Here is a 16,675-nt window from a genome sequence, read left to right on the forward strand (position 1 = left end):
GTGTCTGTTGTCTTCTGCTTGTACAATATACCCATATTTCTTGGCGGAGGCTTCCATCCGCAGCTGAAAAAATCAAAATGTGTTAATCGGGCTCTTGATCATATTATGCTGATGGGGCGTCTACGAGTGCAACGCGACACTTGAAACTGTCTTCATTCATTCATCAATTATCATCATTGTTTGCTTTTGGAGCTATCTGACGTGGCTGAGGGCTGCCGGCCGCGGGTCTTCTCCCATATGGGATTGCCATCCTCGTCAAACTCAGCCCACTGGAAGAATGTGCAACCGTCCTTCCCTGGGACGTTTCCGGCGTGGCACATCCAGAAATATCGCCCGTAGTTCTCCTTCTTCCTCTGGACGACGCGCAGCACGGTGGGGATGCCGCATTTGCACTTCGGCGTGTGCCGGGGGTGCAGGTTCGCCCTGTAGTCGCGGTACGTGACGTTGATGCGCTTGCTCCCGGCGACGGGGTGCGGGTCGATGGCCTGCGCGGGCGCGATGCTGTGCTTCCACTCCTCCTGCATCTCGGCGTGCATGACGAGCAGCGAGTTGTGCGGCAGGTGGATCGAGATCTGGCCCTCCGCGTCCGGGTCCTCGACGGGCCTCTTGTCGTCGTCCTTTGGCACGATGCGCCGCACCCGGAACTCGCGCGCCACGCCGAGAGACAGGGACCCGATGACGGCGCGCGGGCCGAGGTACGTGAGCTGGTCGCTGTGCCAGCCCACGTTCTCCTGCGGGCCGCTGTAGCAGTTGACGAAGGCGGCGTTCGGCACCCAGGGCTCGGGCGATTGGTGCTTGAGCTTCTTGCCGCCGGGGTAGCGGCTGTGGATGCGCTCTTGGATCTCGCGGTTGACGGCGGCCTGGACAAGAGGCTTGACGCGGTCAAGCTGCGGCGTCAGCTGGCGCACGTCGGTCAGGCGGGCTCCATTGTACAAATACTCGTACTTTTGGCGCTGCTGCTCGTCGGCGGAGGCGACGTAGAAGCTCGACGTATGTGGGCTGTGCACGACGTTGTCGAACAGCTTGAAGGTGATCTTCTCGTACGACTTGGACTCCTCGAGCAGCTCGCGCAGGAGGTCGTCGGCGAGCGCGGGCGGCAGGAAGTTGTGGATGACGGAGCAGGGCGTGTGCTCTGCGATGTCTACGGGGTCGTACAGCCGGAGCGTCGCCCCCTTTCGGGACAGCACCTTGGCCTTCTTGGGCGAGGGAGACCTCCTCTCGCTTTCTGGCCCCGTAGTGAAGAGTCTTAGAGACGACTGCGCCCCGACAACCGCGGTGGTCTTCCTTGATGTTTTTGAGGGACTGGGAGCGAGCAGCGCTGCCGAAGCAGCAGAGATGGATCCTTCGTGAGCCAGAAGGACGTCGAGAAGCGCCTCTTGGCCGACTTCTGGGTGAAGAGAGGACAGGATGGCTAGCTTGACATCCGTTGGCTCATTCTCATATTCTGCGAAGGAGCTATCCGGTGGCGGAGTGGAAGGTCGCCTCTTCCTGGTGATGAAAGCATCCATGGCTCGTTGCAAGATTATCATAACCTGGATTTCGTACTGACGGGGTAGGTACTCCCAAGACTGTGAATCCGAGACTGTCCGGCAGCCGTGTTGTGAAGGGGGCTATTCCCTTCACGGACGGCGTATTAGATGTAACAAGCCGAGCACTTTGAGTAGATAGAAGTGAAATGCCGGCAATAGCCCTGCTAACCAGCGCTTCTCAATTGTCGCGATGCGGTGAGTTTGCCATGCAGCTGAGCGCGGTCCATGATCCTCCACGGCGCCTAATGACACAAGAAAAATTGGTGTTACTGATGACACTACGACTAAGAAAAATGTTGCAGGAAAGGCGTAAAACAGAAGCAGTGTGTAGAGGGGGGATACGTGGAATAGGTCGTCACGCGCTAACTCGCGCTGTCACATGGGGATAAGATAAGGGTGAAGAGGCTAGATATAGAGGGGTAGCAATAGCGCATTCCCCCGCGCTGGGAAGCTCTTACACTGTCAGTAGCGCCTCCAACAGCCGAGGCCCGGTCCGTCATCTGCTCTGACAGACACCGAGCGCACTTGACCTGGACATGCATGCGCCTTAAGTGTCGTTTTCGGTTCTACTTCCCACGACAGCAGAGACAACTCTGTTGCTTCGCCATCGAAGATGGCTTCAATGCTCGAGTTTCGCACCGCCGGCTACAATCCGTATGCGGTCAAGTACTCGCCGTACTACGACTCTCGAGTGGCCGTCGCATCCTCGGCAAACTTTGGCATTGTGGGCAATGGAAGAGTGTTTGCGCTGGGCCTCACGCCTGCCGGCATACAAGTAGAGAAGACGTATGTTACTACGCATTGTGTGGAGTTATGCACTCCAGATTGCTGACTTGCGCATTGGCTCACAGCTTCGACACAAACGATGCCCTGTATGATCTAGCATGGTCCGAGATCAACGAGAACCAGCTCATTGTAGCCTGCGGCGATGGATCAATCAAGCTCTTCGACCTTGGTGTCGACAAGTTCCCTGTTATGAATTATCATGAACATAAGCGAGAGACCTTCGCAGTCTGCTGGAACCCCATCACCAAGGACACTTTCCTCTCAAGCTCCTGGGATGGAACAGTCAAGATAGTACGTACTCGCCGGTGACTATGCTTGCCGTACCTTAGCTTACCAAGTCTTCTTGAAGTGGTCACCGACTCGAACAGAGTCCCTGAAGACACTCCCAATAGGGAGCTGTACCTACAGCACATCCTTCTCCCCTTCAAACCCATCCATAGTATCAGCAGTGTCCAGCGACTCCCGCCTGCGCATCTTCGACCTGCGCACACCAGTCTCAGCTAAATACCACCTCGTCTCCGACATACCAGTCCATCAAATACCTCAGAACAGAGTGCGGCTCGCAAACGGGCAGGCGGTCATGCCCGCGCAGCCCTCTGAGATACTCACGCACGATTGGAACAAATACAATGACACAATTATTGCCACAGCAGGTGTGGACAGAAACATCCGCACCTTTGATATAAGAAACCCGTACGGCGGTCCCGTCTCTCTCATGCAAGGTCATGAATATGCCGTTCGGCGATTGGCGTGGAGCCCACATGCCAGCGACATCCTGATCAGCGCCAGCTACGATATGACCGTACGGCTATGGACAGACGGGTCAACGATGGGCCACAACGCTGCGCCGCCTGGGCAACCGATGCCGCCTCTAGGGCCTAATGACCCTGTTCGCCCTGGAATTGAGTTGGGTCTCATGAACCGGCACACCGAGTTCGCTACCGGCGTTGACTGGTGCCTCTTTGGTGCAGGTGGTTGGGTAGCAACTGTGGGCTGGGATGAGCGTGTGCTGTTATGGGATGCCAACTCATTACTTCAGAGATAGGTAAGAGCAAAGGACTAATGAATGAAGTGAAGAAGGGAAAATTGGGAGGTCATGATACCCAGGTCTGCGTGGGAACGGCAGACTTGAAAGAAGCGATGGAATGTTTCTTGGAAACCGGAGAACTTAAATATGCATTAGATCGGCGCTTGGCGAGAATTGACTTGAACTGTGATAATTTAACGTCGTTGATTTGATTGTGGTGACAAGTATGCTCTTAAAACCCGTGAGGATGTTAGCATATATACAGTCTCTAAGATTCCGTTTTGCCCAGAATGTTGCATGCATTGTTTGACCTTTCAGACCCATTTTTGTACTTTTTAATCATAGTCACGAACACCCATAATATACAATCTTGCTCTGCTCAGCTCTGTAGTTGCACAGGCCGCCTCATTGGGATGGTGATCCCCTCGCCTTGACGTCCCAATTTACGGCCTCTTTTGCTTGTCGAAGAGCTTAGCGAACGGCAGGAATACAGTGGCGAGTGCTACGCATATGGATGTGCTGATGAGCTGCCACATTGTCCACAGACTATCGCCGACGCCGAAAGGCACCACGAACTTGATGAATTCGTTGACCTGGTACATGTCTTCCTGCTGCGAGATCAGATAGCGGATCCCGGAGTCGCCACGCTGAACCACAGGCCCTGATCCAGTCTCGGACTTCGAGGGAGCGGTACTGCCCTTGTTTGGAATTTTGTCCTCGTCTGTGGTGTTGTACTTGACCACATCCGCGAACGAGACCTCACCCGCCTGGGAGGTGTTGTTGTCATCTTCACCGTTCTTGACAGCGCTGGAATCATCAGTAATGGTGCAGGGAACCAGGCTGCCGTTAGCGCCGGTGGTGTGGGGAGCGAGACTGAGGACGACTACGAGCTTGACATCGGCCTTGTAGAATGGGATGAACCATATCCTGAAAATCTGGCTGGCTTGCACGTAGAGCTGATTGGTCTTCTCGTCCAGCACTGCGCTCATGTCAGATGCAGTCAGGTTAGAGATGAACAGCAAAAGAGGAGGTACCCGTAGAGTATATTTTCATCTCGATCTCTGGGCTCAACATGCGATACCAGCGGTAGATGCTGAGCAATAGAAACCGCGAGTTGAGCCAGCTAAAGAATGGGATATCGCCATTGTTGAAGTGCGGTACGCGGCAAAAGGGATGCACAAAGGAGGCGTCGGTGGTGTAGTTCTCTCGTAACGCCTTCTCCTGCTCCTCACGCGTGCCGGTGCACAGCGCCTCAACAACTGGTCGGATTTGGCGAACTAGAGAGAGATGTTAAATATAGTACGATAAGGGTAATTGCCTCTGCGCATCTGACCTACTTGGATTGTCCATTGCTCGGTGATGTTTATGAATGATTGACTTAACTTGGTAATCTTGCCCTTATTTTAGTGTTATGTGTTGAATATACTTTTAATGGGAAGTAGTCATTTAGAAATCCAGTTGCTCTACCTTGTCCGTGAGCCTTAATCATTTCCCTGGTGATTGACAGCTGTGACGTCATTATTAGGTGTTGCTGAGAATCGTTAAATCCACTGAAATGGCCCGTGATGTCAATGCGGCGACCTGCCATCATATGTGCTACTAAAGACCCAGGTAGTATCTAGATGCTTCGAGTACAGACAGTACCTAGGTCGAGAGCTCGATTAGTTCCTTAAAACCCATCTTGAGCAACATCTTCAACAAAGATTAATTGGTTGTATGTCAGTTGCAGCATGGTGAAAAGGCGTATCTTTTAACATCATTGAGTGGAGGTATTCAGGGTCAGTTATGCATGGCAACTCAACACATCTGATGCATTATCATACCGTTGAGCAAAAAAATATACCCCAGACTATCTACAGTACCTAGGTATTGGGTAGAGAATTGGTTAGCGGCAACCTCGAGGCTTTGCAGTTCGCAAGCTCCTAGGTAAGCTTCATGACCGAGCGGCATGATAACATCAGGACACTGTCCGCACAGTGTCATTCATTAAGGCCCGTCATGATTAAGGCCCAAGCAAACACACATGTCAATGATTTTGTCGTGTGTTAGTGATAGGAAGAGAGAACAAGACGCCGTGATTTGGGCTGTGCTAAGAGTGAGAACAACAATCATCCGTCATATTGGAAATGGATAGCGTCGCAGCACCACTTGGAAGCAACCTATTCGCCACTTCCCAAAGCTATTATTACAAGCGAAACCAATCCTCGAGACGATTGAGAACAGTCCTCAGGACAGTTTTGACAAATCACTTGAGGAAATTTTGAATTGGCTCCTTCACAAAGATGTTAGTTGCAACACGACTTTCTATACAAACCGAAGTACGGTGTAAGGTGTGTATTCTAAACTCTCAAGTTCGGCAACCGGACCCATCGTGCATCCATGGATGCACGTTCGCCTTATTTTACATTGATGTTTGAATCAAGAATTTCAGTGATCCCATTGGCTCTAAAATAGAAAGCTCAGTGCCGGTACAGTGTAATCGAACGTTGGCCTTTCAATGCTATTGGCCTGACGCATGGATCCGATGTCAATCTGAAAACAGCCGCATTTGGAGTCCTCCTCGATGTATAAGTAGGTTATTCCTCTCCAGAATTCTCTTTCCATCATGAATACAATTCACCTTACGCAAGCTCTAGGAAATCTTTTTCTCACGTTTTGATCAAAAGGCTATTATTCATTTCAAATAAGAGGAATCAAGTGAGCGATAGCATTAAGGCTTGAAAGTAGTTCAAGGCCTCGTACAGCCCTTCATGCCATATCGCTACAAATTATCAACGGTACGCTGTTCCTTCGCACCATTCCTTTGATCTTGACTTAGCAATCGTCTCCTTTCTTTGTTTCCTTCTCTAGGCATGGTAAATTGCGATTTTAGTGCCCTCATGTTTTAAAGTCTTTCACCTGTAATGCTAATTCTGTAATACAGTGCTCCTCGATCTCTTGAGCCATTGCGACTTATTGCTATAGGTGTCCTCGGACTCATGCCGTTCCATTCTGTCCTCGAGAGTCTTGCTTTCTTCAAGTCCTACCAGAAACAGTTCGCTTTGCCCAAGACTCTCGGTTACGTCCTCATGGGATTGATTACAAATCGTGAGGTTTCATCGTGCCCAGAGGCCTCAACAATAATGGAGCTGTGCCTCCCAGCATCCATGGACTTCAATCAAAGAAAAGTCGAAAAGTCTGTTGTTTCATCTGGGAGTGATACCAATATTACTGCCGCCAGCGCTTCGCCCAACAGCTTTTCGAGAGCGCAACCGATTGGAGTCTCTTCCGACACCCCTTACCACACCCGAGAACATGATAATGTGATTGGACCCACCGACAACGTCCACTCGGTGAAAGTGGACATGCTCAAGCCGAGTTTGAACCAGAACCTTAGTCATGTTCACTCTAAGGAAGTATTGCATGGTGATGGAAAGGGGCTTTTCGAGGGAGGCCTGATTGAAAAGGAGTCGTACCACGGCACCGCCGCCATAGCCGCGATCAGTCATTCAGATGAACCAACAGTGATCGTCCACGAGGAGTACGTTCTATACGAGGATAATGTCAAACGCAAATCTCATGCCAGCGTGAATGGTATCGTGTCCACAATTGCTCAAGCTGATCGAATTACACGTTCTGATCCAGAAGGCACGTCAAAATTACGGTATCATCCCGCGACCGGCCGTGAACGTATGTGCGGCACAGAGAAGATGGCCTGCCCCAGGGCACATAATATGATGCGCATCCATGTTGGGCATGGAGGCAAGTTATACCGTTATAAAGCCCACTTCCCCATTCCATGGACTTTGAACGAGAAAAGCTTCCTTGACCATGGCCATGATATGAACGATGTCATGTACGTGAAGGAGTGCCTACAAACTGCCCTGGCGGCAGTAAACAGCATGGACATTGGCATCACGTTCACCTATGTTAGTCCTGACGAGAACAAGCGAGCTATCTTCACTCTGTCCTATCAATACTGCCATCTAGACGAATTTTTCACCTGTCAATTTACGACCTTTGCCCAAGCGTTTCTCCTGGTCAACAAATGACCGATGCCTACTTGTATGAGTTAGCGTTTGCTCCCGCATATCGGCACAGTATCACCAATATCCTCTGCCACGAGATAGCTCATACTCTCGGCATGCGTCACTGGAACGCAGAGTTGATGGAGGCTCATGAGAAGTCAGTCCAATTCCCTTCCAACTCAGACAACAACCGGTCGGTGATGGGGCGGTGGAATGACCCAGCGGAGATTCACTTTTGGGAAGAGGATAAGATATACCTCAAGATGTTCTATTCTAAGAACGAGGGAGAGACAATCGGGGGTTATGAAATCGAGGACATCATCCTTACCCTTTAGTCGCCGGTGGTGGCTACTCTGATAATTTGATAACAGTCGATATTGCTTCTCAGAGATCATGATGCGAGGTTGTACAGATGAATCTTCTGGGCAATGGGGAAAATCAACGAGGAAATGACGTTACCTTTGAGATGAGACATGCATTAGATGGGAAAAGGGAGATATGGAGTCGGCTTGGCTCGTGGACATTGGATCAGCTTTCTTTATCATGCTGGAAAAAGGGGTCTCGGATACTTTCATAGAACGCATTTCATATTACTCTCCATGAATTGGACATTTGCCTCGATGATATGTAGCATTGAAGTCAACTATGTGAAAAGCTCGCTAAGATGATCCTTAGCGTACTGGCCGAGTAAGTTATCGATACAGCAAACAAGCCATCCCATCCACCCATCCAGCCATGATATACACCATCCCTATATGCCTATCTCCCTTCTAGACGCTCGAGACACTCAGCCCAGCAACCCAATATTATGCATGAGCCGAAAAATGTTTGAAATAGAAAGAACACCGTTCTTCAATCCGTCATGTCGATAGTTCCATTCCCACAGACCGAAAGCGGAAACGCCCGTAGCACACGCTCGCGGCTGGCATGCTATATGCGTGTACCCGCTAGCTGCGGTTTGACTTTGACACGCGCCTTGCTCCCGTCCGAACAATGTTTCATCTGCACTTATGATCCCCACAATGACCTGCTTGTGCATGTGGTGTCCCATGCCATCATTTACAGTGTGCTGCATTCCTCGTCAAGCACCATTCGTACCCGCATCTCGCTCCACTATCCCCCGCATCGCATTACGTCCCATCTTATCAAATCTGAAGTAGAGATCACCTGCCGTGCCTACTCGACCCCCGGATGTCTCTCATCGGCGCATCGCCTCCCGCGAACCGATCCGGATCTATATCTCTGTAGCCGCTCTCCCGCCGCGAACTCGAGTGCCGCCTGTGGCCCTTGCTGCGGTGCCGTCTGGGCGGATCATGCTCCTCGATCACGACAACCTCGTCGTCGTCACTGTGCACGACCCTCGGCGGCGGCGGCGCGGGCGGCGCCCTGCTGGTCGAGCGGCGCACCTCCTCGACGACGACGCGGTCGCGCGACGCCTCCTCCACGATGACGGCGGGCCCGCGCGAGGAGCGCCTGATCTCGACCGTCTCGCGGCCGCCGGACGCGCGGTGGTGGTGGTGCCGGTGCGACTTACGGCTGCGGCGCGTCACCACGCTGGCGGTGCCGATGTCCGAGGCGGCGTCCGGGGGCACGCCGAAGTTCATGCACGTGTAGAAGAGCCACAGCAGCAGCAGGAAGCCGCCGACGGAGCCCAGCACGATGCCGACGACGGTGCCCGGGTCGGGCCCGCTGTTGAGGTTGTGGTACTGGCCCGGGACAGTCTCCGTCGTCGTGTCCCGGCGGGCGGCCATGACGCGCGACGGGATGTCGAGGATCGTGCGGGTCGGGAGCCGGCTCGAGAGCGAGTTCGATAGCGCGGCGAGCCTTTCTGCGATGGCGGCGACGTGGGTGCCCGGTTGCGACTGCGGTGGTGCGTCGCGGCGATGGAGCTGGTCGAGGATGGCTGCGGGGAGGAGGCCGCGAGGCAGCGGCAATGCCGGAGCCATCGCGAATGTATATCGCGCTGGGAGATCAGACCGAGTTATATGATATTTTGAATCTGACCACGTATGTTCGTATCTGCCGTTTATATGATGCACTGCATGTGTTGTCGCTGGCGCAGCCTCGAAGCGCTTCGTAGATCGATGTGTTCTGGGTGTTGACGCCGTCACAAGCTTGATTTGGGTGCCTTGCTTGGTTTGCGCGGGAGCCGTGGCGGGCGCGGTTACGGAACGGTGCGCTGTTAGTGCAGAGCGCAGAGCGCGCCGATAAGACTGATAGGGAAGCCCTGCGGCTTGAATCAAGTATCTTGGACCGATAGTTTCGAGACAAGATTCGTGAATATGAGGCCCAATCAATATGATGAAGAGGAATAGCGAGCGACGAATGACCTCGAGGGGGTGGTCTAGGAAAGGGAACGGAGGATGATGCAGGCTGCCTGCGGGTGGGCAAAGAAGAGGCGCCGGCTCTGCAGCAAGAGCAGCAGTGGGAAGAGAGGGCCTTACGGGACGCCGGGTGGGATGGGAACGACGACGCCCCACTAACGTTAACGTGGTTGTCGCTAGAAACAGGAACATACACAACCCTGGCAGCGAGATTCTGCATCTGCACAGGCGGGGATCCCTGTCCACAGCCCACATCCCTGCTTCTGCCCGTTGACTCGGCAGCGCATCTTGTTAGCTCGGCATTCGCGTCATCATCAGTATCATCGTCGCAAACATGGCCCAAAGACGTCGTCTGGAGGTGATCGTGTGCTGGTTCCTCACGAGTACAGAGTTGTGTACACCATCCGAAGTCTGTTACGGTCAGTGTCCAGGAACTATAAAATGCATTGGTGACAACGCTCTTTCTGATGATTACCGAAATTGCAGAGATACAGGGGTATCTATATTGGATCTGATTGCAAACAATGCCTTAAGCCCAAGACCGGGTTTTCCTTCTGTCGTTATTCATACAAAGCCTCTTATACGTTGAATACCCGAGGATTTCTTATCCTTCTTGTCGGGCTCTTCCTTTTTCTTATCCTTGCGTTCTTTTCGAACTGTGTTCTGAACACCGCCTGCATCACATGTCAGTCAGTCAAAAATATCGAAAATCAGTGAACGTGTCAACGTACCTCTTCCGTAGTATCTTTCACTCGAAGGACTAGTCTTGCCAGCTGCAGATGCCTCACCAAGCCCAGTATCGGTTGGTGTTGCCGGGCGATGCACCACTGTCCCCACTGACGTGCCTGTATTGACGCTGTCAAATGGCGGCGTGGCGTGATGCGATGTCCCCAACGGCGGCTCGGCATCAGAGAAGCCTCTGTGAGACCTGGTGCGGACCGGGCTGATCGGACTACCTATTATGGCCGATACCTCTGCGTCCGGGTCGGATGATGGGAGACCTTGCGTCCTCAGACGCCCCGGGTGGACATTTGAATTGGCAGTCATGTCCAGAAGGGACGACTGCAGCACCGTATACTTCCTCATTAGGAGGCTGTACTGCTTCTGCAGCTCGGACTGCTTCGCTCGGCTGTCAGCCAGCACCTTCTCGATCATCGTGCTGGTGTCAATGTTCCGGCTGGCCCGGCTATTCTTCAAAGCTTCTTGGAGCTTCGTGTTGAGGACCACAATCTGTGATTGAAAGAGCTCCTTTGTCTGCTGGAGCTCGGATTCGCGAGCCGTTAATTGCATTTGCAGCAACTCTGCCCGGCTAGACGACTCATTTGCTTCTACCACGGCGAGCTCCATCTGCTTCTCTTTTGCCTGGTAAGTCCGCTCGGACACTGTGAGCCGCGTCACCTCCGCCTTCAGCCTCTCATGCTCTGCTACGTTCTGGTCGACGACCTGGACACTCTGCTTGGCGTTCAATTCCTTGGTCTCGAATTCACACACAATCTTCGTGAGCCTCTCTGCCTCATCCTTCTTCGCTTCTAGCTCGCGCTTGAGGGCTGCTCCTTCAGTAGTCCATTTCTTTTGCTCCTCACGCAGCGTCTTGAGCTTCGCGGAAAGATCCTTCTCCCAATTCTTTGCGAGAGTCCGCCGGTTCTCAGACTCCTTTTTGGCTTGCATCTCGGCCTTTTTGGCGTCTTCAAGCCGGTGCTTCAGATTCCGGTTAGCCATGATGAGGTTCTGAGTTTCCGCCTCTGTTGCGGCTTCTCGGACCTGACGCCTGCGGAGCTCGCCGATATGGATCATGTGCTGTTGCTTCATGTACCGCTCGAAGGTGAGATCGTTGTTAAGAAGGAGGATCTGTTTGTAGAGCTGCGACAATTGCCCGCTGTATTCTGCTGGGGAGGTCGGCCCGTCGGAAGGTTGCGCTGGGGCAGAAAGCCGAGTCCCAGAACTCTTCTCGGGGATGGATTCCTGGTGACTAAGTGCCAAAGATGGAACGCTGTCATTAGCTAGCGACTGGTGGAAACCAGACTTGATCACCTTATTGGAATTGATCATATCCTGTAGCTGGGTATGAGATGGCGATAAAACCAAATGAGGTGGCAGCGTTGGACTATCGCCTCCTGCATCACGGGCACGGGTCTCGAGGGAGTCACGAGCGGACGGATCATGACTCGATTGGGAGCTTCGCCTGGGTACCGCCGAGTTGGCTCGACTATCTGCTGATGATGCGACTGCTGTCGATTGTGTGTGCCGCCAGCTGCCTAATGCATGCTCATGCGAGAGTGTGGTCTCCAAAATGGCAGATCCACTCAGTAGCGCTTGATCCGGACCGTCTCTCTCGCCTTCTTTGAGTAGATGTGGACTGTTAGCGCCCTGTAGCTGTGCTGTATCCAGGTCATGGCTGTGTCCGGTATCACTTGTCAGACACAGTGCCATGCATGAGGCGACGACCTCGGCCGCTTCACTCTTGATCCATCGACTGAAGTCCGTCTTTTCAGACTCCACAGTCAGACTGTAAAAGTTAGGATGTAGTGTATGGCATTGTCTGAACCGTTCCGACCTGTGACGTATCTCTGAAGGTTGAACCTCAATATCGTCAGCATTCGGCGCATTAGCGTGGCGTAAATAGCGCTCCGGCTTTCGAATGTAGTCAACAAAGTTGAGAGGATACAGGCCATAAAGTATAGTGAAGTAGTCTTGAAGGTGTGGGATTACGAGTCCATCAATGTCACGGGAGTAGGTACACTTTTCCCACGTGGGTGTTCCGCTCATATTGTGGTCGGAATCCACAGCATGACCTTCGATCTCGAATGTTCTCTCTCTGTCCCAGAAGAGAAGCCGCGCATAGATGTTGAACAATGTAGGCAGGAATTTGACAAGCGAGCTGGGCATGTTCGGAAGCAGCATGATTAGCGCGGTTAGAGCGAGGCTGACCACAGTAGTTGATGTGTCCAGTTGCAAACACCGCAATATGTTATCAAAGAGGGATGTCTGTTGTACCATATGCAGATGCGGTGGCTGGCTCTGAATAAACTCGCATAGCAGTGTCAGAGAACGGCTGCGATATTCCCGTTTGACCAGGAAAACATCCAGCGCAGCCATAAAGGTCTTCGACAAAAATGAGCACAAGTACACTCGTCAACACAGGTTGTCTTTCTTACCTTGGGCCTCTTCTTGGCAAATTGTAGCACCGTTTCCCGGAGAAGCTTCTCCTTGAAGCCCTGCGCGGATTTGCCCTCAGGTTGGGTGATCTGGTATAAGTGCATCCATTTTCCTAGCAGTCGATTGGCCAGCTGCAGGGACCCCGAGTCAGGCGTGACATTATCCTGATTTGCGTCGTCGGCGGTGAGGATATCAATTGTGCTGGCAATTGCCTCGCTTGCAAGGCCTTTCTCATGACCGAGATGATCAAGCACTGGCTCAACCAGCTTGTCCCACCACTGAATGAAGCGCTCCGATGTCTTGACCGCAGGCCGTAGCTGTCGTAGGATAGCGAGAAAAGGGGCATATCTGGCGGGATGGTCCTGGACGCTCTTGTGATAAATCAACATGAGCTCCTCATGTAGACGATCTGCTGCCGCATCGTCGTACTTTTCATGTTTCTCGAGGTAGCCTTCGATCACCTGGGCAAGCTCATCGGGCAATGGCAGGGTTGGAGTCGGAAGGAACGCATTGATAGCCTTTGATAGGTCTTTGGTGGACCTGCAGAGGAGTCCTAGGTCAGACTGGGCACTGGATACATCCCAAGGAAGGCATTTGTACTTACGCTGATGAAGCCATCGTAGAGACTGGTCTACCGCAAAGCTTCTTCTCAGACACCCACGACAAGGTGTGACGACATTTGACTCTTGCTAGAGCAGTGTCTAATGCAAGATGCAAGGACTGTCCAACAAGCCCGCCCCTAAACCTGAAACAGGGCAGTCGTGTCGACTCGGAGCTCTTTGTCGGTAACGCTGCAGCTCGTTGGTGGCCGGTTACTGAAACTCGACAATGGAGAGTGGATTGGATGTCTCTCGATACCTACTTTGACGGTTTAAGCTCCGTATGGGGCCGGCGAAGCGATGGACTCAATGTGGCCGGTGGTGCTGCACGCAAGCAGCGCACTAAAACCTACGGCTGCTCGTGACCTAATCACGACCCTCAGCGCTAACTCTGTTCGTCAAGCTCTGCCAGCTGCCCTGTGCTTTCTGCCCTGCGGCACGCCGTAATGCCCTGCCCTTTACCCCGCGTTCTGCAGGCCCGCTATTTTACAAGGCCCCACGGTGGGGCCTGTAGGTTTGGTGTGGTGCCATTTGGTGCTGGAATCGGGACGCTGATCGCCGCGAAACTGGCGTGCCAATGGCCTGACCAGTCAGAGCTGCTGGCCTCACGGGATCTGCTGGCCAGTCCAAGGTCGAGCTTGATTGCTCCAATGATTGAGAGGAAGAGAGGCAGGAAAAGGAGGGTTCCATGAGGGATGAGGGCAAAAGGGCGGCGGGGACTGGACTTATGACACATTCACAAAACCAGCTGCAAGCTAACAGCTTCCTCCATCCATCCTTTTCTTCCTCTTCATTCATCTCAACATCAGCCTCAAACTCCAACCTTCCACTACTACTGCCCCTCCTCCTCTTCTGTACAAAGACACCTGAGACAGACTTGTTGTTGTCCTCGGGATTTGTGTCATCACCACCATCACATCCACCACCCCACACATCGTCACACCATCCCCAAGCATTCAATTGCCCAAGATGGCCAGTAAGTCGTCCGCAGTGGCTGACCAGGAGCCCATCGAGGTCCTCGTCGCACTGCATGACAAGTTCGAGCTTCTGGACTTTGCCGGTCCAGTCGAGACCCTCACTCATGCTCTCCATGATATCAAAGACTCAGGTACGATGCATTGGCTGTTCCAGCTTAACCTTCCTTACAAGATGCTTGGAGTTCAAGCTTGTGCTGACCTCTCTTTGTTAATGCAGCGTCTGTTGCTTTCGACATTACCATCGCAGCTGCCGAGCCAAAGGTCATGTCCACCCAGGGCGTCATCATTGGCTCCCAGTGCTCCTTCAAGGAGGCCTACGACCGCCTCAATGACTTTGATGTCCTCATTGTTGTCGGTGGTGGCAGCGAGGAGGTCCTGAAGAACAAGGCTGAGCCCCTCGGCCTCATCTCTGCCTACTCTGAGCTCCAGAAGAACGATCCCACTCGCGAGCGAACCCTCCTGTCAGTCTGCACTGGCTCCCTTTTCCTCGCCCAGGCCGGCATCCTCTCCGGTCTCTCCGCCACTACACATCCCGACTACCTCACCAAGTTTGAGATCCTCTGCAGCCAGGCCGCCACCCAGAACCTGGCCGAGCGTACAGACGTTGTCGAGGACGCCCGATACGTCGTCAACAACCTCCGCTTCGACATCGGAGACGAGGACGAGAACCCCTACATCCGTCGCAAGTCCGAGGCTCGACGGCCCTCCAATGCCCGGTACGTGTCCACTGCATTACATTTCAATTAGATCTAAGGCTAACTGTTTTCTACAGAAAAGGCAGCATGTCCTTCAAGGGCTCCAACAACCGCCGCGAGTCAATTGCTCGTCGCGCGGCGATGCGCCTTGGTGGCCTGCGTGTCATCACGGCGGGGGGAGTTAGCGCTGGCATAGATGCAACTTTGTATCTGGTCAGCGCTATGGTCTCCGATGAGGCGGCGGAGGAGGCGGCGCGTGTGATGCAGTGGACCTGGACCAAGGGCCTTGTCGTCGACGGCCTGGATGTCTAAGCCATATTTAAAAATGGCTTTCACTCGGATAGAATGGGTCATAGACTTGTTATAGATCCGTAGTTGACTTGTTTATTCAAACAAGTAAAATGAATTCAGAGCATTTATCAAGTAAAATAGCTGATCTACCAAGGTGAAGCATCAAAATGCTGACTCATCATGTGGCTGGTGATGTGGCTTGCGTGCCGAAAACCCAGCCCATTGGACCCCGGATCAGATTTCGCGAACATCAAACCTCGAGATCTTAAGAAGCGCAGCATTTGCCCACGTTGCGAAGCTGCAACTAATTTTTCACATACCAATGGCAGCCGCTACAGCGAGTACGGCAACACGCCAGCTGCCGTTCCGTGTCGGTGGGAAGAAAATCTTCCTGTAAGCTCCCCTTTCCTTCTGCAGACCCCTTCATCTGCCTTCAACAGACAGCTGTAACTGATAATGAGCAGGCCGAACCACGTCGTCGCATTCGTCCGACCCAAGCCCCGACAGCCCCCCAACTTCGCCACGTTCATAGTGCCGCTACAGTTCAACAAGCTTGATTTCAGAGACTACCTATACCACGTGTACAACGTCGAGGTGAACGCCGTGCGCTCCTTCATCAATGAGCAGGCACCGCAGAGGCGGCACAACGGCGAGGGCCGCTGGTACCGCCCGCGCTCACAGAAGATGATGATGGTCGAGCTGGTCAAGCCGTTTGTCTGGCCCGACGTGCCCAGCGACCTCAGCCCCTGGGACAAGTCGTTCTTCGACGCGGAGAAGACGGTGCGCGAGCAAGAGTGGGACGAGAGGACGAGGTGGACAGAGGGCCATCCGCGGTCATCGTATGAGCTGCAGAAGATGGGCCGCCACACTCAGCCGAAGGAGCTCTATCAACAGGCGCAGGAGCTGCTCGAGGGCAAGCGGAAGTGGGCGAGCTCGGCTACGTTAGATGAGAAATGGATCGAGGTGGAGCAGGATGTCGATGTTGTCAAGGAGAGCAAGTCGCAGGAAGGTGTCGACGCATCATCAGAGACTAAGTCGCAATAGCGGCTGCTGTAACATTACGATTATATGGATGGGTTGTAAAATAGTCAAAACTGCCACTGCGATAATACAACATAGAGAGAGAGGACTGTGTCTGGCATGGACAGCCTCTTCAGCTATATACTTGATGCATCTTCAGGTCCGCAGTCGACCCAATGTTTACGTCTCTGGAACTTAAGCACTTCGTCTCCCCAACTCCACCATCCGGCAGTCAGATTTCGAGCAAAGACTTCCAGAGCTTTG

The 16,675-nt window shown here is 53.0% G+C and overlaps 8 protein-coding genes across 8 annotated transcripts; 3 read left to right on the forward strand and 5 right to left on the reverse strand.

Moving 5' to 3' along the window:
• Positions 1 to 173: 173 nt before the first annotated feature.
• On the reverse strand, positions 174 to 1,529 carry UCRPA7_487 (putative grf zinc finger domain-containing protein; the record flags this gene model as incomplete). The annotated part of the gene is made up of 1 exon (XM_007913082.1): positions 174 to 1,529. The coding sequence occupies one exon, from the start codon at positions 1,527 to 1,529 to the stop codon at positions 174 to 176; it is 1,356 nt and encodes a 451-aa protein (XP_007911273.1).
• A 613-nt stretch (positions 1,530 to 2,142) lies between these two features.
• UCRPA7_488 (putative peroxisomal targeting signal 2 receptor protein) lies at positions 2,143 to 3,360 on the forward strand (the record flags this gene model as incomplete). The annotated part of the gene is made up of 3 exons (XM_007913083.1): positions 2,143 to 2,315; positions 2,381 to 2,606; positions 2,863 to 3,360. The coding sequence occupies 3 exons, from the start codon at positions 2,143 to 2,145 to the stop codon at positions 3,358 to 3,360; spliced, it is 897 nt and encodes a 298-aa protein (XP_007911274.1).
• Positions 3,361 to 3,785: 425 nt separating this feature from the next.
• Positions 3,786 to 4,692, reverse strand: UCRPA7_489 (putative flavin-binding monooxygenase-like protein; the record flags this gene model as incomplete). Its single annotated transcript, XM_007913084.1, has 3 exons — positions 3,786 to 4,321; positions 4,377 to 4,619; positions 4,680 to 4,692. The coding sequence occupies 3 exons, from the start codon at positions 4,690 to 4,692 to the stop codon at positions 3,786 to 3,788; spliced, it is 792 nt and encodes a 263-aa protein (XP_007911275.1).
• Positions 4,693 to 8,512: 3,820 nt separating this feature from the next.
• UCRPA7_490 (hypothetical protein) lies at positions 8,513 to 9,295 on the reverse strand (the record flags this gene model as incomplete). Its single annotated transcript, XM_007913085.1, has 1 exon — positions 8,513 to 9,295. The coding sequence occupies one exon, from the start codon at positions 9,293 to 9,295 to the stop codon at positions 8,513 to 8,515; it is 783 nt and encodes a 260-aa protein (XP_007911276.1).
• Positions 9,296 to 10,237: 942 nt separating this feature from the next.
• On the reverse strand, positions 10,238 to 11,722 carry UCRPA7_491 (putative tuberous sclerosis 1 protein; the record flags this gene model as incomplete). Its single annotated transcript, XM_007913086.1, has 2 exons — positions 10,238 to 10,347; positions 10,690 to 11,722. The coding sequence occupies 2 exons, from the start codon at positions 11,720 to 11,722 to the stop codon at positions 10,238 to 10,240; spliced, it is 1,143 nt and encodes a 380-aa protein (XP_007911277.1).
• Positions 11,723 to 12,174: 452 nt separating this feature from the next.
• Positions 12,175 to 13,447, reverse strand: UCRPA7_492 (putative tuberous sclerosis 1 protein; the record flags this gene model as incomplete). The annotated part of the gene is made up of 3 exons (XM_007913087.1): positions 12,175 to 12,240; positions 12,829 to 13,369; positions 13,434 to 13,447. The coding sequence occupies 3 exons, from the start codon at positions 13,445 to 13,447 to the stop codon at positions 12,175 to 12,177; spliced, it is 621 nt and encodes a 206-aa protein (XP_007911278.1).
• A 950-nt stretch (positions 13,448 to 14,397) lies between these two features.
• On the forward strand, positions 14,398 to 15,412 carry UCRPA7_493 (putative family protein; the record flags this gene model as incomplete). The annotated part of the gene is made up of 3 exons (XM_007913088.1): positions 14,398 to 14,536; positions 14,623 to 15,121; positions 15,178 to 15,412. The coding sequence occupies 3 exons, from the start codon at positions 14,398 to 14,400 to the stop codon at positions 15,410 to 15,412; spliced, it is 873 nt and encodes a 290-aa protein (XP_007911279.1).
• A 301-nt stretch (positions 15,413 to 15,713) lies between these two features.
• Positions 15,714 to 16,435, forward strand: UCRPA7_494 (putative ribosomal protein l23 protein; the record flags this gene model as incomplete). The annotated part of the gene is made up of 2 exons (XM_007913089.1): positions 15,714 to 15,784; positions 15,856 to 16,435. 2 exons carry the CDS (start codon positions 15,714 to 15,716, stop codon positions 16,433 to 16,435), a joined length of 651 nt encoding a protein of 216 aa, XP_007911280.1.
• Positions 16,436 to 16,675: the final 240 nt, after the last annotated feature.

The sequence above is a fragment of the Phaeoacremonium minimum genome (assembly GCF_000392275.1).
Source record: "Phaeoacremonium minimum UCRPA7 unplaced genomic scaffold PA7_03_scaffold_39, whole genome shotgun sequence".
NCBI classification, from domain to species: Eukaryota; Fungi; Ascomycota; class Sordariomycetes; order Togniniales; family Togniniaceae; genus Phaeoacremonium; species Phaeoacremonium minimum.